The sequence below is a fragment of the Branchiostoma floridae genome, chromosome 14 (genome assembly GCF_000003815.2).
Source record: "Branchiostoma floridae strain S238N-H82 chromosome 14, Bfl_VNyyK, whole genome shotgun sequence".
Classification (NCBI taxonomy): Eukaryota; Metazoa; Chordata; class Leptocardii; order Amphioxiformes; family Branchiostomatidae; genus Branchiostoma; species Branchiostoma floridae.
Window position 1 is genome coordinate 3,495,825 of NC_049992.1, and position 22,533 is coordinate 3,518,357.

Below are 22,533 nucleotides of genomic sequence, written 5' to 3' on the forward strand. Positions count from 1 at the left end.
CTAGGGATGATCTACATGTCTTTTTCCAGGCATGTTTATGATGAGCTTTCCTCTGTCTCGATCCCCCGACAACTATGCTGAGCTGAGGAGCGACAGTCCCTTCAGTCCGGACTCCTTCACCATCTCCTTCCACATGAGAACACCAGCCAGAGATACCGGCACCATATTCTCTTACGGCACCAGGCAACAACCTCACGAGATCGGGTTTGTCGGGCAGTCCGGAACCCAAGGGTACACTTTCATCGTCGATGATCAGAAGGTCAATGTCAACTTGCCGGAAGTTTTGGACGGCCAGTGGCACGTTGTGGCCATCACGTGGAGGAACACAGACGGACAGTGGAAGGTGATGGTGGACGGACAGGAGAGAGCTTCCGGTTCCGGTCTGGCACGAGGCCACAGGATCCGTCCTGGTGGCACGTGGATTCTCGGCCAGGAGCAGAACACTGTGGGCTTCTTGCCGGGATTCCAGCGGTACCGAGAGTACTCAGGAGACCTGGCGGAGTTCCATGTGCACAACAAGGTGCTGTCAGCCGAGGAGATGCGCCGGTTGTACACGCTGCAGTATCCTGGGGACGGGGTGAACTGGAGACGGGCCACTGTCACACCGAAAGGACGAGTCTTAAGGAAACCTTACTCAGGTAACTGATTCCAACTAATCATCTTTTACACAAGCCCGCATCGTCGGGCGCTGCCATTTTGCGTCGCCACATTGTTTATATAGGCCAGGCAGTTTTAATGTTACAGTTGTACTATCATAACATTCATATGTCTAAATTACAATTTCTAGTTTAAGATTGAGTGTGGATATGTATGGATATGTAATTCATATGACATGAAGGTTCTGGTTATGACTTTTACGTGACATAATGATTTTGATAAATAAATCTTTACTTCCCCGTCAATCCATATCTGAGATAGCTATAGTACATATGAACAGTGTCGCTGTTGATTTATTTTCGTCACACTTTTGTATTTCCGATATTTGACAAAGTTAGTTCTGCATGTGTTTCAGCATCCATGCGATTGACCGTTGACAACAGAGGAGGTGAGTGTGTGTGTGCTTATGTAGAGGATATGTTGTGCTGATGTTACTTGGTTTGTACTGGTCCTTCCGGTGTCTGTAAAATGATTATCCTCTTTGCAGATATATTGTTGACATCGTTCATTGTCTATCAGTAAGGAGCACCACTGTCAAAAGATAGTTGATGCCACCTGAAACGTTTGATCGTTTCCAAAATGATATCTAGTTGCTTGAGTAGCTGCTATTTGGTGTATCTTATCACCTGGATGGCTAACCCTAATTTACACATTACTTAGGCGTGACATTCTTTTCATACTTCCTGGTCAGTCCAACTGTATGGTTCATCTCGTTGTTTTTGCTCCAACGTAGATACTCGGATTGTTTTCGGCGATACAGTGCCTGGCAGGGAGACTGACACAGGTATGTTCTGGACAAAGAATCACGTATTGATAGGAAATAACGAACAACCGATGAAGCAGCCTGATGTTTTGAGGTGTGGATTAAAACCTTATAACTCTGCGTTAAATCTATTTGAAATACATCCTGTCTTTAACTGGAGACTCTAAAATGTTTAGTACTTTATTCTGTATATTTGTAATGTTCATCACTCTCGCGTTCACGGAATATGCAATTAGACAATTGCATTAATGACGTTATTTCCAATGCTGCAGGTATTCCGGACATGGTCACATCATCATCCGTCCGGCCAGAAGGTAAATGTATTTCATATAAACCTGGCCAGTTACAGCAACAGTTACCACGTCGCATTCATAACCTAGAACAGTAGACATACCGTAGAACACAACACGAATGTTTGCCACAACAGCATGGGGAAATAGCATTCATAATGATTCCTAGAATGGAAGCATCCAGAGAGGAACAAGAGGTAAGTCTCTGGCATAGACACATGGGCAGGTAGGCAAAAAAAGACTTACTTAAGTCCTGAACATGTATCCAATCCCAGAGTATGCTGTCTATACGGAAAACTCAATCTCTTATCCCTTTCCTCAAAGGTTCGTCCTCGTTGAACTTTCCACGACAAAGATCGTCGAACAACTACGCTGAGCTGAGGAGCGACAGTCCCTTCAGTCCGGACTCCTTCACCATCTCCTTCCACATGAGAACACCAGCCAGAGATACCGGCACCATCTTCTCTTACGGCACACAACAACAGCCGCATGAGATCGGCTTTGTCGGGCAGTCCGGAAACCGAGGCTACACTTTCTTGGTCGATAACCAGCGGGCCAATGTCGACATCCCGGAAGTTCTGGACGGCCAATGGCACGTTGTGGCCATCACGTGGAGGAACTCAGACGGACAGTGGAGGGTGATGGTGGACGGGGAGGAGAGAGCTTCCGGTTCCGGTCTGGCGCGAGGCCACCGGATCCGTCCCGACGGCACGTGGTATTTCGGACAAGATGTTTCCAGGGTTGGGGACCCTCCGAGATTCCAGCGTAACCGAGAGTTCGAAGGAGACATTGCGGAGTTCCACGTGCACACCAGGGTGCTGTCGTCCCCTGAAGACTTGCGTCAGTTATACAGTTTCCAGAACCCTGGAGATGCTGTGAACTGGAAACGTGAGACGGTCAGATCCTGGGGACAAGTGCAGCGGTCACCGTACGCCGGTAAGACATGCTGTTCCGGTATCGATAGATATCTATAATAGCTATTTATACAAAAACATTTGCAAAACTTGTAGCACCTATCGAAACGTTATATTAATATGAGTGACATTTGCATACGATCCTTATTTGTTCAACACTTTTTTTGATAATTAGATGTATTTGACAGTATTGAATTGTTTCTTTTAGTCCATTTTCGTGACACTGTAGGCGAGTGATGGGTGTCACTCTTATTGTCCAGAAGTAAACCTCCGTTTTTATCCAGTTGTGGAGCTTGAGGTGTATTTTAATGCTGTTTACCTGGCTGTCTAACCTTCATAAACGCATCTAGTGTATTGCACACAGTGTACATCCTGTAGATAAATTTTTATATCGACCGATAGGACCGAAACTACATATAACGTATTCGACGAGATTATTGTCAAATTGTATATTCCGACTAAATTCCGCATGATGACATAATGGTTTGTCTTTCAATTACAGGCACATTTGGAATCAGCATCGACAGCAGTGGAGGTAAGATGGATAAGTCACACGTAAAAAGTTATCTTATTATTTGCTATATCTAATTGCACTAGTAAAGATACATGTACGAATAGGTTCAGAGTGGCACTTGTTGTACTGAAAAGAAACACAGAGACTGATGGAACGTGAATATTATCCTTGTGTCTGAAAGTAGTTTAGCCCTTTACCGCTCAGCCCTTTTCCGCTATGGCATTCATTATTGTGTTACCGAGTGTGTTCGTGACGTCATCAATACCTTCTACTCACGCACGTACAGGTATCCGTCTGGAGCCGCTGCCAGGCTCTACAGACGGTCAACCCGGAACTGAAGTCCAGCTGAGACCAGGTATGATGTATTAGCTGATACTCTCCCTACTACAAAATTTTAGTTAGAGCATTGTTTTCGTGGCGTGACGGATTTATGACAGAAACTTAAGGGCGTTCTTGAGTTGTTGATGTGCCGGTCAAAGATCAGCTCATCTTTTGATATATGTTGATAGATTTATTAGTACTCAATGGAAGCTGTATCTCTGTTACATTTCATCGGACCTGCAGGCCGATTTGAACTTCTCATGAATAAATAAAGTTTCAAACAAACAAACAAAAAGCCATTAAACTCAAGATTGCTACCTATGGTCGATTCTCTCATGACCTCGCTAAAAATCTTACTAGAAATAATTTTACGATAAACGTGACAGCATCTTGACTATTACCACACTCACTGTTGCATGTTTACAAGGTGCTAGTTTATGCGTATTTATCATTGATGTGCTTTAGAAGGTTGGGGCAGGCCCAAAAACCAGTTAAAACTTGTCCGAAACAAACCCGGAAACTTCAGCTACAGGCGCACGATAAGTCGATGTTGTTACTCGTTTATACTATTGCGGACACAACAGATACGTTTGAGTCATGTGTCACTGCCTCAAAATCCTCCTCTTCGATCTTTTCTCATGAAAATAGTGTTGCAGAGAAGATGTTGAACAGACCGTTACAGTTCATTTCTACTTCTAGATTCATCCATTTTCGTTGGAATTTGTAGTCACCAGTGACAGCACCGACGATTTGTTTAAGCAATGTTGACTATAGGTCACTAAATGAAACTGACAAGCTGACACTGACTTTTCTGACAGGAGGTACTACAGGATCCGCCCCTGATGTGGTCAGACCAGAAGGTACCTCCTTGATTCTAGCTGGGCAAACATATAAACATACGGTGTAGAGAGGCTTTTTGCATTAGGTTAAGTTTATCGTCGCAAGGAAACTGGGGCCCTATGCCTTCCAGCCCGTCAATGTTTCTTAAACGCTGACAGAGGACGATACAGGCTTTCCTACACGCTTGACATAGTGCTTAAGCTACATATCTTAAAGCTAAATTAGGTTACGTGCTCAAGTGGGTTTATTCTGCTTGAGTAAGGCTGTATGAACAACTTCGGATGTGCTAAATCACACCTTTCATTGTGCAAAAAGCGGATTTGCTGAATTCTACCTCTTCTTGTGTAAAAACCTCTGTGTAAGTCTATAAACAATAGACGTCCATTGTTCTGTCCAGGCATGTTCCTCATAAACTTCCCAAGACCAAGATCTCCCGAAAACTACGCTGAACTTCAGAGCGACAGTCCCTCCAGCCCAGACGCCTTCACCATGTCCTTCCACATGAGAACACCAGCCAGAGATACCGGTACAATCGCCTCCTACGGCACCAGGCAACAACCTAACGAGATCGGCTTTGTCGGCCAGTCGGGAACTCAGGGCTTCACATTGGTGGTGGATAACCAGCGGGCCAATGTCGACATTCCGGAAGTTCTGGACGGCCAATGGCACATTGTGACCATCACGTGGAGGAACTCAGACGGACAGTGGAGGGTGATGGTGGACGGGGAGGAGAGAGCTTCCGGTTCCGGTCTAGCGCGAGGCCACAGGATCCGTCCTGGCGGCACGTGGTATTTCGGACAAGACGTGAGGTCTGTAGGCCCTCGTCCGAGGTTTGAGCGTAACCGGGAATACGTAGGAGACATTGCAGAGTTCCAGTTCTACCCCAATGTGCTGTCAGCTGACGAGCTGATTCAGTTATACACCCTGCAGTACCCTGGGGCCGAGGACCAGAGACGCGCAAATGTCATGCCAAGAGGACGAGTGCAGCGATTGCCTTATGGAGGTAGGATACGTTTCAGTGTATCCTTCACATGTGTTGTTTGGCCCTTGGGCTGTTGAAATGTGGATGGAAAGCGCTAGCTATAAAAAAAGAGAAGGATAGCTTAGTTCTTTCTTATCCTTTAGAATGGCCATGTGTGGTGCTTTACTTGGAATATTCCTTTTTTTGTGTCATTGTGCGTTTGAACGGGACAAGAAATTTCCTACACATCGGCCTACATATAACGTCATACTATGCCATTTTACAGGCACATTCCGGGTAGACGTGGACAGCAGAGGAGGTAATGTCCTTTGTTAAAGTTTTTTTTTTTAAGTTTTATTACGATAGTTCTAATCTAAGTATCTGATAGCAGCGAGGATTATTTATTAAGAATGAGTACGGACCCTTGTAGAAGTATGAAAGTTCGAAATCTATCTAGGACATATGAAAATATGCCAGTATGCTTCATTTGTGTCGTTTTCCATGTCTATTTTGTTCGTGTCCTGGATACAACTATACTGCCAGAAAGTACCCGCTTTGTTGTGTCAGTAATACTTCGTTTCAGCAACGTGTTTCACATACAAAATGTTATCCACTCTTTTTCTTCCATCGCACACCCAGGGACCCGCGTGGTGTTCGGTCCGACGACAGAGGTCCGACCAGGAAGTGAAGTCCAGCCAGCATCAGGTGATGAGTCATAACTTATCAGCTTAGATCGGTCGACGACTCGGTTGCCACATACCTTTTAGTCCAATCTCTATACACTTGCTACAAGTTTTGGTTGTGGGACTCGCAGTTTGTGATGCCTCATGCCTGTCAACATTGAGATAATTGGCCCATTTGTCTCTAATCGAGGATGAATAATGATGATGATTGTCTCTAAAAAAATATTTAAAAAATCAATGGTTCTTGGAGGGAGACCAATGTGCAGATGTTTGCACATTGGCGCCCCAAATCAGCGCCTGGGTACTAATACCCGATTGAAAGACCAGAGAATCAGAACGCGGGCCAAAATATTATCTAGAAAGCAGGCCGACCCCCTTTCTGCCGGGTTTCCTGTGATAGATGCGCGCAACGCTGTTACTTCGGGGAATGCGTATCCCAGTTATATCCGGGCACAGCACACAGGGCATATATTTGTATGCCGGATACATCAGGGCTTGGCAGTTTTTAATAGTTTTGTCTTGTACATAGGGTCCTCTTACATCTTGAAGTTCCCCTCCCCGCGCTCCACGGACAACTTCGCCAACATCCGCGAGAACATCCCGTTCAGCGCACGCGCCTTCACGCTGTCCTGGCACATGCGCACTGATTCCAAACAGCCCGGCACCATCGTGTCCTACGCCACGTCACAGGAGGACGACGAGGTCGAGTTCTACGGGGACTCAGGGTCAAGGTGGGTCAGAGGGTTTTATCAAACACCGAAGTACAGTAGATGCCAGTTAATTGCACAACGGTTCATTGCACACTTCTGTTAATTGCACAGAACCCAAAATCTAATAGTGGTGTGGTCCAGCTAAATAATTTGGCTTTGTTGCACCGTCCGGATAATTGTACGAAATGTGATGGCAAATTGGATGTGCAATTAAACGGCTTCTAATATAGGAAACAAGAAGTATGATGCAATTAATGCAAAACTGTAAGCGTAAATATGGCGATATTTTGAAATCTCGATCGCAATCGCTACTGGTAGAAACTGAGATTGTGAAGACTGAGACTGAGATTTGTCAATCTCTCTCTCTCTCTCTCTCTCTCTCTCTCTCTCTTTCACACACACACACACACACATTGGAGACATTGAGAAAATGTTGGCCATAGACTTGGTTCGCACCTGGTGTTGTATAACATCCATTGACTTGTATATGTACCACTGTACAGCGCCTTTCTCACAGTTATTTCATTATTCCTTGTCTTGTCCCAGGAACTTCCGGCTGCTGGTGAACGGCGAGCAGGCTGACGTCAGCATCCCGGAAGTGCTGGACGGGGCGTGGCACATGGTGATGGTCACGTGGCAGAACAAGAACGGCGAGTGGAAGGTGTTCGTGGACGGGAAGCTGAAGGCGACCGGGAACGGGCTGGCGGCAGGGCACACCATCCGTCCTGGCGGTACGTACAATCACAACATCCTTTAACACGTTTGATACAGACACGGCACTCTTAGCAAGTATAAGTGCCTGTGGAAAGGAGTTGGTATCATCCACTTTGACGGCTCGCACATTACAGCATTCCAAAAAGTTAGATATAGGTGTTTGTGCAATGGAAAGGGGTAGGGTTGGAAGTCGGAACTCGCTATCTGATCGGGCGTTACGTATAATCAAGGACGCTGTACAGAAACATAACGTCCTTGGTACAATCCTCTTGCGTTTAGTAAAGTCACGATACTTTTACAGTATCTCTGTTATATATTTTGTCTAGGCCTTACCTCTTCCCTTTCCTTATGAACTCATTGAAAAGCGGCCTGCAGGCCTATTTGACCCTCTCATGAAGAAACAAAAGTTCAAACAAACAAATCGCTTGTGGAACGGACTGGACACATCATCCAACCTGGCGGCACGTATGATCACAACAACAGCTAATTTAGGCTAATACTACACAGAGCCAAAACAATGGGCATGGAGGTAGCCTCTTTGTTGGAACTCTGTCCAAATAAAATAATCTGCTCCTATTGGTTGCGACGGAGACTAAATAAGATGTCTGAACAACAGCGGAAGGGTGGTTATACGGACTATTTGGATACAGATGCAGAAGCTGGTGTTTTACGCTGAAGGGCAGTTTATATCGACTATCTAACTTAATATTAAAACACTATGATTATAGGAACTTGGGTGCTCGGCCAGGACCAGGACACCGTCGGGAACGCGTTCCAGGCCACCGAGGCGTTCACGGGCGACTTGTCCGAGCTGTACGTGTTCGACATCGTGCTGCCCCAGGAGGACATGAACAAGCTGGCGGCGGGAACCTTCTTCGGGAACGTCATCAACTGGCGCACGGCACAGGTGTACCCGCGTGGCAACGTCAGGAAGACACAGTGTGAGTAGTGCTTTGGTGGCTTTGAACTTAACTGCCCGTCGGCTCCATTGACTTGGCAGGCATGTGACCTGTAAGTTGTAACCCAATTGAATTAGTGATATAAATGTATTACTCTGTCAATGCAGAAATGTTCGCGGTGGATTAATGTTCGCGGTAGCGGGAAAAAGGGCTTTTCGCGGTGGATTTAAGTTCGCGGTAACACCATAGACTGCAATCTAATATCATGATAGAATAATATTCGCGGTGGTTTTAAATTCGCGGTGAAGTGGTCACCGCGAAAACGGCGAACATTAATCCACCGCGAACATTTCTGCATTTACAGTACTCTGTAGGGTAAGCTCCGTCGACATGATCGGTGATCGATGGATGTGATGAGTGTTCGAATCTGTTCCGTTTTCCGCATTCGTATGCAGTTTGTCATGTCGTCTTCACTCAGTTACACGATGATGCACGTTGTTTTTTCACGGTAGCTGTGCTTAATTTTGTAATGGTAGTTCTACCCAGTGTTCCTTGTTTCTGTTTTACGGTTATGGAGTGGCATTGCAAACTGATTTTTAAAACCTGTTTTTCATACCAGCTGCACCCAGGGTTATCTTCGGGACAGGGCCGACGCCTGGCAGAGGTACGTACTACAAAACTGGTATACACGACATGTAATAATTCCCCATATTTTGTGTAACATGCTAATATCACAATCACTGTAGATTGCACTGTGTCTTCCTGTCGTCTTGTAGTTGGCACATGTAGAGTTGTGCTAATCTAAGTGTCTTAGAACATTTGTTAGATATGTATTAACATAAACGTCGATGGTGTGGTAATTACGTTAAATACAGCAAGTTTTCAGCTGTTCGTAGCCTTCTTCAGGTTCGAATGACTACCAAGACATGTACAAGACGTCTGGTTATCCCGACCTGATGAAGACATCAGTACAAACAGTCGAAAATTCGGAATATTTCTTGTATGTTCACGCAATTTAGCTCTTTATGCTACACTTGTAGATAGTTTGAATCAATACACACCTGCACAACAGATACTTACTAACTTCGTCAACTTGACCAGGCTATATCGGCACTGGTATCGACACTGGTATCGGCACTGGTATCGGCACTGGTATCGGCACTGGTATCGGCACTGGTATCCTACTCGTACCAGTGACAATTGGTGGTGGAAGAGTATTCGTACAGCCGGGACAAGGTACCGTGTTACTTTGGCAATCTTTGCTTGCCAAACGACTGACCGACTGACTGGACGCTTTTGTAAGGGCTGAAGCTTCAGTTTTAAATGACAGTTTTCGTAATTACCTAGGTCGACATTTACATCAATTGTGCAATCAATGATCGCACATGTACAACTGCATCTCCTCTAAAAGCTGTCAAAGATATTGGTGGTTGAAAACTTTCATGTGTGTGCTATTTAAATGATATCTCATAACCATGTAAGATAAAACCATATTTATGCCATCTGGTTTCTTGAACTAGCTATTTTTGCAAGCGCCAATCTGTTAGATCAAGCTTGCATATCGCTACTGTATCGCCAGGTGTCGCCGCATATTTGCCATTATCCATTGTAGTAAATTGCAACATGTTGTGATCATTACAACAATTATGAAATACCATATGAGAAGACCTAACGTGTAACGCCCCGACTGTCTGACAGGGCCGTACGACAGGGACGGCACAGGAGAAACGGACGGAGACGAACCCGGACGTACACTGGCGGTGGAAGGTGGCTGACGTTTGATATCTTGTGCTAAGAACTCAGTTTGCTAAGGTAGTAAGAAACAGAACCACCATCTGCGTTTAAAGCAGTCTTTTGATGACATGTTCTCTATTGTGTTCGCCAGAATGACGTGGTTTGTGGTAAGCCTTTCATTGACGGACAACTAATGACTTAACGCAACTGTACGGATCAAAGTTGTCGTTGCCCTGACTCCTAAACAGAAACCACAACCATACCGTGCTAGATGGAAATAACATACCAATCGCTAAAACATAAACGTCACATTGTTACCAGTCCCTCTATCCTCGCTTCTCTAAGTAGTAATGATAGAATTTGCGCTTCTATTCAGGGCCAGTACAACTGAGTTTCCCCTCGCCGGCTTCCACCGACAACTATGCCGTGATCGAGAATGTCGGTCCTCAGTCCGGCAGCATGGACGCCTTCACTGTGTCCTTCCATATGAGGTCAGACGCGCCGACGACGGGGACAGTGTTCTCGTACGCGACTTCTGAACAGCCGCACCAGATGGCGTTCTACGGAGACAACTCCCTCAGGTACAGAACGTAGTAGGCCCCATTTCTTTTATCTCAACATAATCTCCAAGCAGATCCTACGGTGGCATAAGATAGTATCAAAGCTGGACAAGGAGTATACCCGATAGGCGACTGACCTCCTCTGGCCGGATATACTTCTTGGCCAGCTTTGATAATATCTTATGCCACCGGGAATCTGCTTGGACCTGAACCAACCCGTACCTACCTGCTAAAAGAGGTTTACCTCTCTTATCTCATGAAAATTAACATTAAAAGTTTAGATTCAACCCTTATATACATTGTAGACTGAATGACCTACTAAACCCTTCAATTTACCACTCGATATATAAATCTTTAAAACGATCTTGGACTACCCGACCTAAATGATGTGATTTATTTGTTATTTATTGTATTTGTGTTTTCAGAAGGGATGCTCGGTACTAGCTATTTGTTCTGTATATTCTTTTGTTGATTAATAGAAATTTCTATCCCTCACTACCTCAGGTACCACCGGTTCATCGTCAACAACGAGCGGACGGACATCACTGTTCCCGACTTGATGGACGGAAACTGGCATTCCGTCCTCCTCAGGTAGGTGGCACTTTTATTTTTTTTGTCTTGGAATGGAATTTGGGTGATACACTTTGTTCAGAACTCCGTATCATCAAGCATTATCGTTGTCACCTCAGCGTTACCGAATGAAAAAACACACGGATATTACAGATACATGTACACGAATATCTCACAAGTCAGGAGATAATCTATAACGTTTCCCGTCTGTAATACTACTGTCATACATTCAGGACATTCTCACGATTTGCTCCCGACCACATCCCAACTAAAGTTATGTCAGCGCTAGGTAACGAGTATCCTAAAATCTGCCCTATTCTAGGTCCAGTTTGCTCTCTGATCGTATCCAATTGCAAGCAGAATATTCTCCAGTTTGATTGTTCACACTTATAGCCGGTGGACGTAGACGCCTTTCAGAAGACCAGTACGCAATTTTGCTACCAACCACAAGACGTGACAACTCTAATTTCCAACCATGGTCGGGAGGCCAGGGTTGGCTTTGCACTGTGTGAAAAGGGCTTTTGTTATGTCTATGTTACATTTTGTGAGTTGATGTTTATATTTTGTCCCATCCCGTGCAGGTGGGAGCGTTCCCGAGGTTCCTGGAAGGTGTACGTGGACGGCGTGCAGCGGGCGCGCGGAGCCGGGCTGGCCACGGGACACTCCGTCCCGCACGGAGGCACGTACGTCCTCGGGCAGGACCAGGACAGGCAGGGCGGCGGCTTCGACGCTAGTCAGGTGGGCATGGGGGATTTGTAACTTGAAAATCTACCTGTGTTGGTCATTCTAGTTGAACTGTAACGTTCAACACAAAACATTGGACATATGACCTTTTATTATAGCATTTAAGACTAAGATATACTTTTACATGTACGTATGTACCTTTGGCCATGGAGTCATTCAAATGTTTACGGAGATCATTTACATGTCTTATTCGGACAGATGTACACACACAAACATTCACGCATTTACCTTCACTTTAGCAATCATCATGACTCCGAGTCTTTCCTCTTGTGTTCCCTCCCTAAGGCATATGTGGGAGACTTGGCAGAGTTCCACCTGTGGGACAATGAGCTGGACGACGCGCGCGACATCCAGCAGGTTCAGGACAGGACCCTATACGGTAACGTCATCAACTGGCGGGACGCAGACGTGCAGACGTTCGGCAGCGTGGACACGTCTCCATACCTCATAGGTGCGAGCGATGTAGCTGCTGTACACCTTCGAATGTTCGCGATGCTTTTAGATTCACGGTAACCTCTCCACCGTGAATCTTGAAACTAGAATATACGTTTTCATTGTATTGCTCATGTACTATATATAGCCTCTACCAGGTTTGTAAAATAGTGCAAATTGGACAATTAGAGGGAATAGTATGCTAGGGGAGTTGGTCGTTAAGTACACGACCCACAGAGCCTGTGCGGGTCGCTTCAAAATCAGCCTCCTTCACGCGTTCCTATCCCAGTCCTACTGTGTGCATTTCAAATTTTCAATAGTTATCTTGTCATATTTTCTGTCCACGAAGCAAAACAATTGTCTTGTATTACTATTACCAGAAATCTCAGAAACAAGACCGGATGGAGCGGCGCCCTCTCCTGACGAAGGTAATGGAATGCATAACTTGAAATTTTCTGTATAAACACATGGTACCATCTGTTAATGAGTAATTACATACATTAATCATTTTCAACAAATTGTTAACAACTAGTTGGTAACAATTGTTACAGTTAACTATTAGTTGCTAACAGTTGTCAGCTAATGTACTGATACAGTGATAGATGTGACCTACGGTTTTGTCATTCTTACGTCAGACTCACGACTCACGCCGGGAAGGCCAAGACCATCTGGGGGAGAGAGACCAGGTAACGTTACGTTTCTGTGATGAGTACTACTTTCTTACTTACATGTTGTTGATAAGGACTTTGCAGTCGTTGAGTGGTCTGTGTCGAGGGACTTCCGTCTTCTACACAACATTTTGCGCCGTAATACGTGGCAAATCATAGTCAGATGCAATTTCTTACAGTTTTTGGTGATTACTGCTAATGACCATTTTTTTCATTAACGGGTGCTAACAACACAAAGTGGTTAGCACGTCCCGTAATTATAATAGATATGATGTAACCCTCTTCCTCATCACACTGACCCAGCAGACCAGACGGGGAAGACGATAGGGGTATATTTTATCCTTTATAGAGAGAATAATAATTCATTAGAATTATCAGTTTTCGAGATAACTGATTATCGTTTTACAGACTAACAGTGAAACAGTATTTTGGGTCCGTCAGATTCGTGGATGTAATAGATGATACCTAACCCTACTCACGTTACTGACCCGTCAGGCACCGGACTCACACCGGAAAGGCCCGTGCCGAGACCAACCGAGGGATCCGGAGCAGACCCAGGTATCACCAACCTTTCTGGAGTGAATACTAAAGAATAACGTGTCTACCGTTTTTATTTGTTAAACCTCATGTCTTTGTAATCTTATTGTATGATTGTGTGCATGTGTGTGTGTGTATGTGTGTGTGTGTGTGTGTGTGTGTGTGTGTGTGTGTATGCCTTAAGCCTAGCTGGTGATATCAAAGACATAGCAGGAGTCAACAACCGTGTATACTTAAATGTTCCTTGACAGTGTAAGCTGTTGGTCGACTTAATCTTATGCCCGCCATTGTCTTCACCCAGTATCCTTCTCCTACACAATAGGTTGCTGAACTGTATTGAGAGATAAGCCTGTTATTTGTTACATTGCGTTGTTGCCTCTTTTTATCTTCGTAATACCACCAGCCCCGTGTGATGGGAGCTTCAATCGTCATACCCCTGCACGTAAAAGGACACAACGCACCTTTCCAGACGTATGGGGTTACCCGGTGTGCTTGGCTGAAAACGCGCACCGTAACGTTGCATTACACTGCTAGCTCTTTTAGGTTGAGGATGACAGCTTTACTAACTTTAAGTATACTGAATTGCCACAGAGTCCTTCTCCTTCACCTTCCCTGACCCGCCGTCCAAGTACAACTGGGTTGAGGTGCGGGACCCGAAGCGGCTGAGCACGCAGGACTTCACCGTCGCGTGGCACATGCGCACGGACTCCCCGGGCACAGGCACCGTCTTCTCTTACGCCACGGAGCAGCAGGACAACGAGATCGAGTTCTACGGAGACAACACCGACAAGTTCTTCACCTTCCGCGTGAACGACTACCTCGCTGCCGTCAATGGGGACACCACCCTGACGGACGGAGGATGGCACATGGTCGTTCTAAGGTAATGTGGAGAATTTGGTCTCCAAAACGACAGCAAAATGCACACTAGAAATTTTGTTAGCATTCTCTTCGGCACTCTCCAGGATGACTTACTGTTAAGCATGTGTGATCACGTGGACACGTAATTCCTACTAGTATTAATTCAAATGTGCCTGCAAGCTTGTACTTTACGATTTATGTATCAGGATCCTGATTGGTTTGCTGTGTGTGTGAGGGAAGTGACACGCATCCTTAGACAACGCTGCACCTTAAAAAGAGACGGGCCACGCATTTTCTCAAACCTGTCGGGTAGTGTCAGTTAATAATCAATACAGTGGAAGCCAGTTAATTGCACGTCTGATAAACGCACACTTCGGTCAATTGCACGGAATCTTGCGGCCCAACTGGGTAACTTCGCGTTATAGCCCACGCCGGATAAATGCACAGTATTCACTGGCAAATCAGGTGTTCAATTATGCGGCTTCCACTGTATCCTCAATCGCATGACAAGAAAGGTCCGAAGAGAGATCTACCGGATTGAAGACAGAGTGCGTCTCGAAAGCTTGCCTAGTAGCAAGCTGTGTTGTGTTTTGATATTTCGTCAATGTATCTGTTTCTCTGTACAGGTGGCAGAGCGAACCGTACGGTGCGTGGCAGGTGTTCGTGGACGGCAAGAAAGCCCTGGAAGGGAACGGTCTGGCTCCCGGACACCGGATCAGGGACGGAGGCACCTGGATTCTGGGCCAGGATCAGGCCTTCCCCGGTGGAGGGTTCGAGGCTAGAAAGGTAAGTACGCTATACATAATACCAGGAATAAACATGTTTCTCGTATTGAATTAGATGTACTTAGACCATACTCCAGTCACCCAACATGTCTAGATAAAGCTAACAGTATTCGAGTAGTCTGTTATCACAATAATGTGATAATAGTTAGGTGTGACGGGTCGTTCAGTGCAATATAACCAGCTGCTGCCGCGCCGCGTGCCTGCGAAGCTGGTGTGTTACGCCGAAGGGCGGTAATACCGGCTATATAGATACAGATACAGAATGTTTGCCACTGTTCATTGCTACATGTATCATTTTACACGCCCTTATGTTTCTACCATGTACTTTCGATTTGCCTCTGAGCATACACTTTTATAAAAACTTTCTTCTTATCCTTCTCTTCGCCAGTCCTACGCCGGAGACATTGCAGAGTTCTACGTGTGGGACTACAGCGTGAGCGACAGTCAGATCAGGGACATCTTCGACGGGAACCTGAGAGGAAACGTCATCGACTGGAGAAGGGCAAATCTGCACCGAGTTGGAGACGCTGAAAGATATCCCTACCTGATCACTGGTACGTCTGGTGTTAAATGTTCTTTAAATGTCCGGTGTTAAAAGTGGCGTCGTGTGTGGTGTAACTGGTTGAGTGTTGGGCTAGAAACCTCAGAGGTCCCGAGTTAGATACTCGCCGTGTCCCCGACGTTGTGTCCTTGGTTAAGGCATTCCTCACTTCACCCAGGTGTAAAAATGGGCACATACCTGACTTTGGTTGGGGAGATAGAGTACTACAGTTAAATCTGTACTTTGTATGTGGCACTGTTAAAATAATTGAGTAACTTGAGTGCAGTGCAACATTGTCCACCTCTGTCCCAAGGCAAAATAATTTTTAAAAAATGTTCCTTCGCTAAACGTTTGAGCAACTTGTCGATATGGTTAATGTTAAGCATGTAGTCGTTCTATTTGTATTATGAAAAAAAGAAGAAGCTTTATTGAGACGACAATTAGTACAGTTAAATGTTATCCTAATGCTGACGTGGAGAGGACAACGGTTTACTTGTCAATGCGGACACTCTTCGCCGTTCTAAGGGAATATTAACATGGTCACAAGTCTTGAAAGTACGTAATGTAAAATGGCTCATTTAATAAGCACGATATGATATGTAGAAGAGGCAAACGTTTCTGTTTTTTTTTAACGACAGTCTCAGTTAAGTTTAACATGTAGACTTTTTACAAATCTTGACTTAAAGTGGTCTTGATTCCTTTCAGGTACAACGTACGTTACAGAGGTCGACCCATTGTATCCAGGTACATGTCATTTTTTCATATTGTGATACATGTCATTCACATTACTAAAAAATGTGTTTCTTTTGTCAAGACACTGACGTGATCATCATACATGACTTGATACCAGTACATATTCTACATAATTATGAAGTCTAATTCCCGATCGCATGTACCGTACATGCATGTATATCTCCTCTCTAATAGTATATGACTAGCCTCTTTTACGAAACATCCTGGGTTAGTTGATGACTGCTCTGATATGTTTAATTCATAAGTGTTGATTTTTTTACTCACCATCTCACTCTCATTGTCGCATACTTTAGGACCGGTAGTTTCTCCCGATAGACTAAGACCCGTAACGAGTAGCCCATTGGCACCTGACGGCTCGGGAGTTGGGCCTGATGACACAGGAAGACGACCGCCGGTTCGCACCTTACCGGCCCCACCTACAGACGGACGAATTGACACTGACGAGGATAAGCCCTTTGATAACGTTATCCCTGGAGCCTTAACGCCTGATAGGGTAGGCCCTGGTGGCAGGCCGAGACTTCCGGATAGCGGGACACCTGTAGATAAAACAACGGTTGCGCCAGATGATTCTGATCCTGATAGAGTAGCTGTACTTCCAGGTAGAGGAAGCCCCCGTGATAGAACAACTCCATCACCAGACGGTACAGATCCTGATAGGGTAGCTGTACTTCCAGGTATAGGAAGCCGCGATAGAACAACCCCGGCACCAGACGGCGTAGATGAGCGACCTGGCTACAGGCCTAAAGACCCGGATAGACCAGACAGACCAGGCTACAGGCCAGAAGAGCCGGATAGACCCGACAGGCCGGGGTACAGGCCAGGAGAGCCGGATAGACCTGACAGGCCAGACTACAGGCCAGGAGAGCCGGATAGACCTGACAGGCCAGACTACAGGCCAGGAGACCCGGACAGGTCAGACACCAGACCAGAAGACCGAGACAGACCGGTCAGGCCAGACTACAGGCCAGGAGACCCAGATAGAACTGATAGACCAGACTACAGGCCAGGAGATCCGGATCGGCCCGACGGGCCAGAAGATCTGGATAGGCCCGACAGGCCAGACTACAGGCCAGGAGATCCTGATAGAACGGACAGGCCAGATTACAGGCCAGGAGACCCAGATAGACCTGACAGGCCAGACTACAGACCAGGAGACCCGGATAGGACCGATTATAGGCCAGAAGGTCCGGATGAACCAGACAGGCCAGACTACAGGCCAGGTGACCCAGATAGACCCGACAGGCCAGATTACAGGCCAGGAGGTCCGGATAGACCAGACAGGCCAGAATACAGGCCAGGAGATCCTGATAGACCAGACAGGCCAGACTACAGACCCGGAGACCCGGATAGGACCGATTATAGGCCAGGAGGTCCGGATGGACCAGACAGGCCGGACTACAGGCCAGGAGGTCCGGATGGACCAGACAGGCCAGACTACAGACCAGGAGAGCCGGATAGACCCGACAGGCCAGACTACAGGCCAGGAGGTCCGGATGGACCAGACAGGCCAGACTACAGGCCAGGAGGTCCGGATGGACCAGACAGGCCAGACTACAGACCAGGAGAGCCGGATAGACCCGACAGGCCAGATTACAGACCAGGAGGTCCGGATGGACCAGACAGGCCAGACTACAGACCAGGAGACCCAGATAGACCCGACAGGCCAGACTACAGGCCAGGAGATCCTGATAGGCCGTACATGCCAGGAGACCCAGATAGGCCGCGTTATAGACCTACGGAAGCACCAGAGGTGGGCAGGCCAGAGTACAGACCGACAGAGGCACCGGATGTGGACAGACCTCGCTATAGACCAACAGAGGCACCAGACAGAGTAGACAGACCTGGCTACAGACCCACAGATATGTATGGGAGACCTCTTTACCAGCCTACAGAAGCGCCAGACAGGGATGATAGACCAGGGTACAGACCTACTGAGGTACCACGTTGGCCCCACAGACCGGATGGGGACAGACCCGGCTATAGACCAACAGAAGCACCAGATTCAGACAGACCCGGCTATAGACCAACAGAGGAAGAGAGACCAGGTATGCAAACACAAATGTACTACATGATAGAATCCTACAGAAATGAAGTGCTGAAAACAATGCCAGGTTGAGAGATTGGTAAAAGATAATAGTAAACCTGATGAATGTTCATTGAATTCGTGAAAATATGGAAGAAGAAACAGGGATTAGTCAAAGCTACGCTTGCTGCTTCCGCCATATAGATGCCACACGCAACCGCGTAGTCAGCAGACGCTGTCCAGAGCTTCCTTGGCTACCCGATCATATTTATGAGGTTTCTGTGCTTTTCGATGTCGGCCTTCGCTTCGATGCTTCGCCTACCGTGTGTTTTGTCTTTATGTCGCTTTGCCGCTTCTAAGAAAGATAATTCATAGATGGAGCCAGAGCTTTTTACTGGACAACTTGTGCTGAGCATTGCCAATCTAAGGAGTCACTTGAGATACTTTCTGGACGAACTTTCATGGAGATTGCTTTGCTTTGATGCTTCGCCTTACGTGTGTTTCTTCCTCATGTCGCTTTGCCGCTTTCCATTGAGATATATCGATGGAGCCCGCTTGGTTTTGATTCCAATAATGGTCAAAATATCTTTATCATTAGTGAGTCGTTTTGCTGAGTATTGGCAAACCATGTGCAGACAGAAATACTGAAATGCCCTGGGGAATGCGTTTGTTTCCAATACTGTAAATCGCTTTCAAGGATCTGAAAAACAGCTTTGAATGTGCTTCTAGTGCAAGGTACTTTTCTGGTCGAAGTTTTCTGCCACGCTTTTCATTTTAAGAGCTTTGAATGAGCAATGTCGTAGACAATGGTGCTAATTCAGACATGCAACAGCCACGAACGGACGCACTGCAGACTAAATGCTTGTTAGTTTAGTACACAGCCTTAGTTTTGGCTAACACCGTTGTCTCTAACACACACGCCTCGCTAACGACCCTAACCAATGCATTTCTAATATCTAATAGGTTACAACATTAGTTATTGATATGTTGTGTATACGTAGCCTTTTTACTTATGTATTTAACTTGCATATCAATGGTATCCATGGCAGCGTTTGGATTGACCTTAAAGGTAAGTGTGGAATTACGTGGGATGCTGTTTTCGTGCTGTGTACCTCATTCCCCATCATTCACATGACATCTAAATATCCAGTTAGCGCTAAATTGTCAAATGTAAGACTTGAAATTTTGTTTCAGACCAAGATGAGTACCTAGCAGTTTATTGCCTCTTAAATTATGCTTTAACATCTTTAAATCAACAGAATAAGACAAAGGTTTATAAATATAGTATAGTATAACTGTAACATCTTGATGCAAGCAAATTGATATCAAATAGTTGAAATATCGTGACCAAACTACACATTACTATTAGAATTGACCTTGGATCAACTGTTGACAGACTTTTTATGTTTTTTATACTATAATACTTGGCTGAACATACTTGACGGTGCTTTTACCGCATTTTACGCTTATGCTTTAGCTTCTATGTATAACGGACCATTTTGCTTGACAATGTATATATTACAGACAATGCCGGTTGTATGTATAACAGACCATTTGACTGCACAAACCCCAGGACCCGACCGGCCGGCCCAACCTGTGACAGAAGCACCCGATGGAGACAGACTTGTGACAGAGGCACGTGACAGGGAAGGTGCACTAATACCTGTGACGGAGGCACCTGACAGGGAAGGTGCGTTAAAACCTGTGACGGAGGCCCCCGACACAGAACGAACGACGAGACCAATTACTGGTGTACTGGGCGGCGAAGACAGGCTGAGACCTGACACGGAGGCACCGGAAGGAGAGGACAGGCTGCGACCTGTAACAGAGGCACCGGATGTGGATAACAGGCTGATTCCTGTGACTGAGCCTGCAGAAGATGGAGACAGACCCAGGCTTGTGACAGAGGTACCGGATGTCGATAACAGGCTAAGGCCTGTGGGACCGGATGGTGGGGACAGGCTGAGACCTGTAACTGAGGCACCGGAGGGAGAGGACAGGCCGAGACCCGTGAGACCGGATGACGGTGATCGACCGGAGGATGAGGACAGGTCGAGACCTGTAACGGAAGAACCGGAAGGAGAGGACAGGCCGAGACCCGTGAGACCGGATGACGGTGATGGGCCGGAGGATGAGGACAGGTCGAGACCTGTAACTGAGGCACCGGAAGGAGAGTACAGGCCGAGACCCGTGAGACCAGATGACGGTGATGGGCCGGAGGATGAGGACAGGCCGAGACCTGTAACGGAAGAACCGGAAGGAGAGTACAGGCCGAGACCCGCGAGACCGGATGACGGTGATGGGCCGGAGGATGAGGACAGACCGAGACCTGAAACGGAAGAACCGGAAGGAGAGGACATGCGGATTCCCGTGAGACCGGATGACGGTGATGGGCCGGAGGATGAGGAAAGACCGAGACCTGTAACAGACGCACCAGAAGATGATAACAGGCTGAAACCAGTGACAGAGGTACCAGGAGAAGGGGACCGGCTTAGACCTGTAACAGAAGAGTCTGGTAAGAACAACAAAGCAGGGCCTGTAACAGAGGCTACGGATAGAGAGGATAGTGACTTCAGACATGCGACTGACAATGTCAGCTCAGTCACGCAAACCGATAGACCTAGAACCTCGACTCTAATGACTGTATTGCTAACTACAAAAGACAGGCCAACAGACGCACCTAAAAGCAATGCGAGACCGACAAGTAAAATATCTGATAGAAACGATATAACTATATCTATGACTGAGTCCACTGACGAACAGCTCAGAATGATGTCTACGACTAAACTACAGACTACTGTTAGACTTACGACGGAATCACCAGGGTTAGAACAGACGCTCCGACCTCCTACTGAATCAGCCGCGAAACACGTCGAAACATCGATGGCGACTGAGGAATCCGATGACGAAAATAGAGTCGCAGCTGCGACCGACTACTTTGACTTACAGTCTGGACCTAGATCTTCGACTCAATTAACAGATACACAATCTAGTACAACACCGGCAACGGAAGTTACCATAGACATTATAACCCAACCGGTTACTCACCTGCCCAATAAGCACGACGAGCTGACGTTTGTGACTAACGTGACTGACGATAGTGTAAGGCCCAGACCTATAACTGAAGCTCCTCATGGAGAGGTTAAACTTAAAGTTTCTACTGAAGCTGTTGACAGGCCAAGGCTAGTGACTGCAACACCAAATAGCCAAGGTATGACTACGATTGCAACTGAAGCTCGTGGCAAGCAGGACGAATCTAGAATTGTAAACGAAATACCTAACGGACAGCTGGACATTTCTGAGGTTACAACTCAGGGCCCTGACATGGACATCAACCCTAGAGTAGGAACTCAAGCCCCACATAGGGAAGGCATAGCTAGAACTGCAGCCGAAATGCCCGACAGACTACTGACGGCTAGCATTATGACTGAGATCCCTGACATACAATTCACACCTAGAACTGTAACTGAAGCAACGGTTAGTCAAGGCATGTCTACTACAATAGCTGACAAGGTAGAGGGACCTAGTGTTCCACCTGTTATGCCAATAAGCCAGGAAAGTCCCGAAGTTGCAACCGTAGCCCCTGACACACATGACGTTTTTAAACTTACAACTGAAGCCTTTGACAGACAAGACGAATCTAGAATTGCGAATGAAATACCTGACGGGCAATTCATACCAATAGTTGTAATCGACGGTCCCGACGGACTGGAGAAATTTATAGTTTCAACTGAAGCAACTGCTGAGCAACATGTATCTAAAGATGTAACTCAGACCCACGGAAGACAAGGCACAGCTATTGTTACAACTGAGGCCCCTGATGGGTATGACAGGCTAAGACTTGTGACAGAAACACCTGACAAGCAAGGCATTGTAATTACTGAAACTGAAGTATCTGACAGGCAGGACAATTTTAGAATATCAAATGAAATACCTGACAGGCAGGGCATGCCCAACGTTGTAACCGAAGCCACGGAAAAATTGGATATACTTAGCATTACGACTGAAGTCCCTGAAAGGCAAGACAAATTTATAGATTCAAATGAGGCAATTGTTGAAAAG

General features: G+C 46.3%; 1 protein-coding gene across 1 annotated transcript in view; it reads left to right on the plus strand.

Moving 5' to 3' along the window:
- LOC118430439 overlaps window positions 1-22,533 on the plus strand; it is a gene marked incomplete at its 3' end in the record, with an annotated part of 35,884 nt that overhangs the window by 7,681 nt on the left and 5,670 nt on the right. Inside the window, 28 exon segments of the mRNA XM_035841306.1 lie at window positions 30-638; window positions 1,013-1,045; window positions 1,391-1,441; window positions 1,693-1,734; window positions 2,035-2,646; window positions 3,127-3,159; window positions 3,425-3,493; window positions 4,278-4,319; window positions 4,697-5,302; window positions 5,547-5,579; window positions 5,900-5,965; window positions 6,473-6,674; window positions 7,200-7,384; window positions 8,096-8,308; window positions 8,886-8,930; window positions 9,368-9,502; window positions 9,965-10,033; window positions 10,377-10,581; window positions 11,065-11,151; window positions 11,712-11,868; window positions 12,160-12,325; window positions 12,687-12,734; window positions 14,103-14,391; window positions 14,996-15,155; window positions 15,543-15,708; window positions 16,401-16,439; window positions 17,048-18,493; window positions 20,045-20,986. Coding sequence (XP_035697199.1) covers window positions 30-638; window positions 1,013-1,045; window positions 1,391-1,441; window positions 1,693-1,734; window positions 2,035-2,646; window positions 3,127-3,159; window positions 3,425-3,493; window positions 4,278-4,319; window positions 4,697-5,302; window positions 5,547-5,579; window positions 5,900-5,965; window positions 6,473-6,674; window positions 7,200-7,384; window positions 8,096-8,308; window positions 8,886-8,930; window positions 9,368-9,502; window positions 9,965-10,033; window positions 10,377-10,581; window positions 11,065-11,151; window positions 11,712-11,868; window positions 12,160-12,325; window positions 12,687-12,734; window positions 14,103-14,391; window positions 14,996-15,155; window positions 15,543-15,708; window positions 16,401-16,439; window positions 17,048-18,493; window positions 20,045-20,986 — 6,750 coding nt within the window.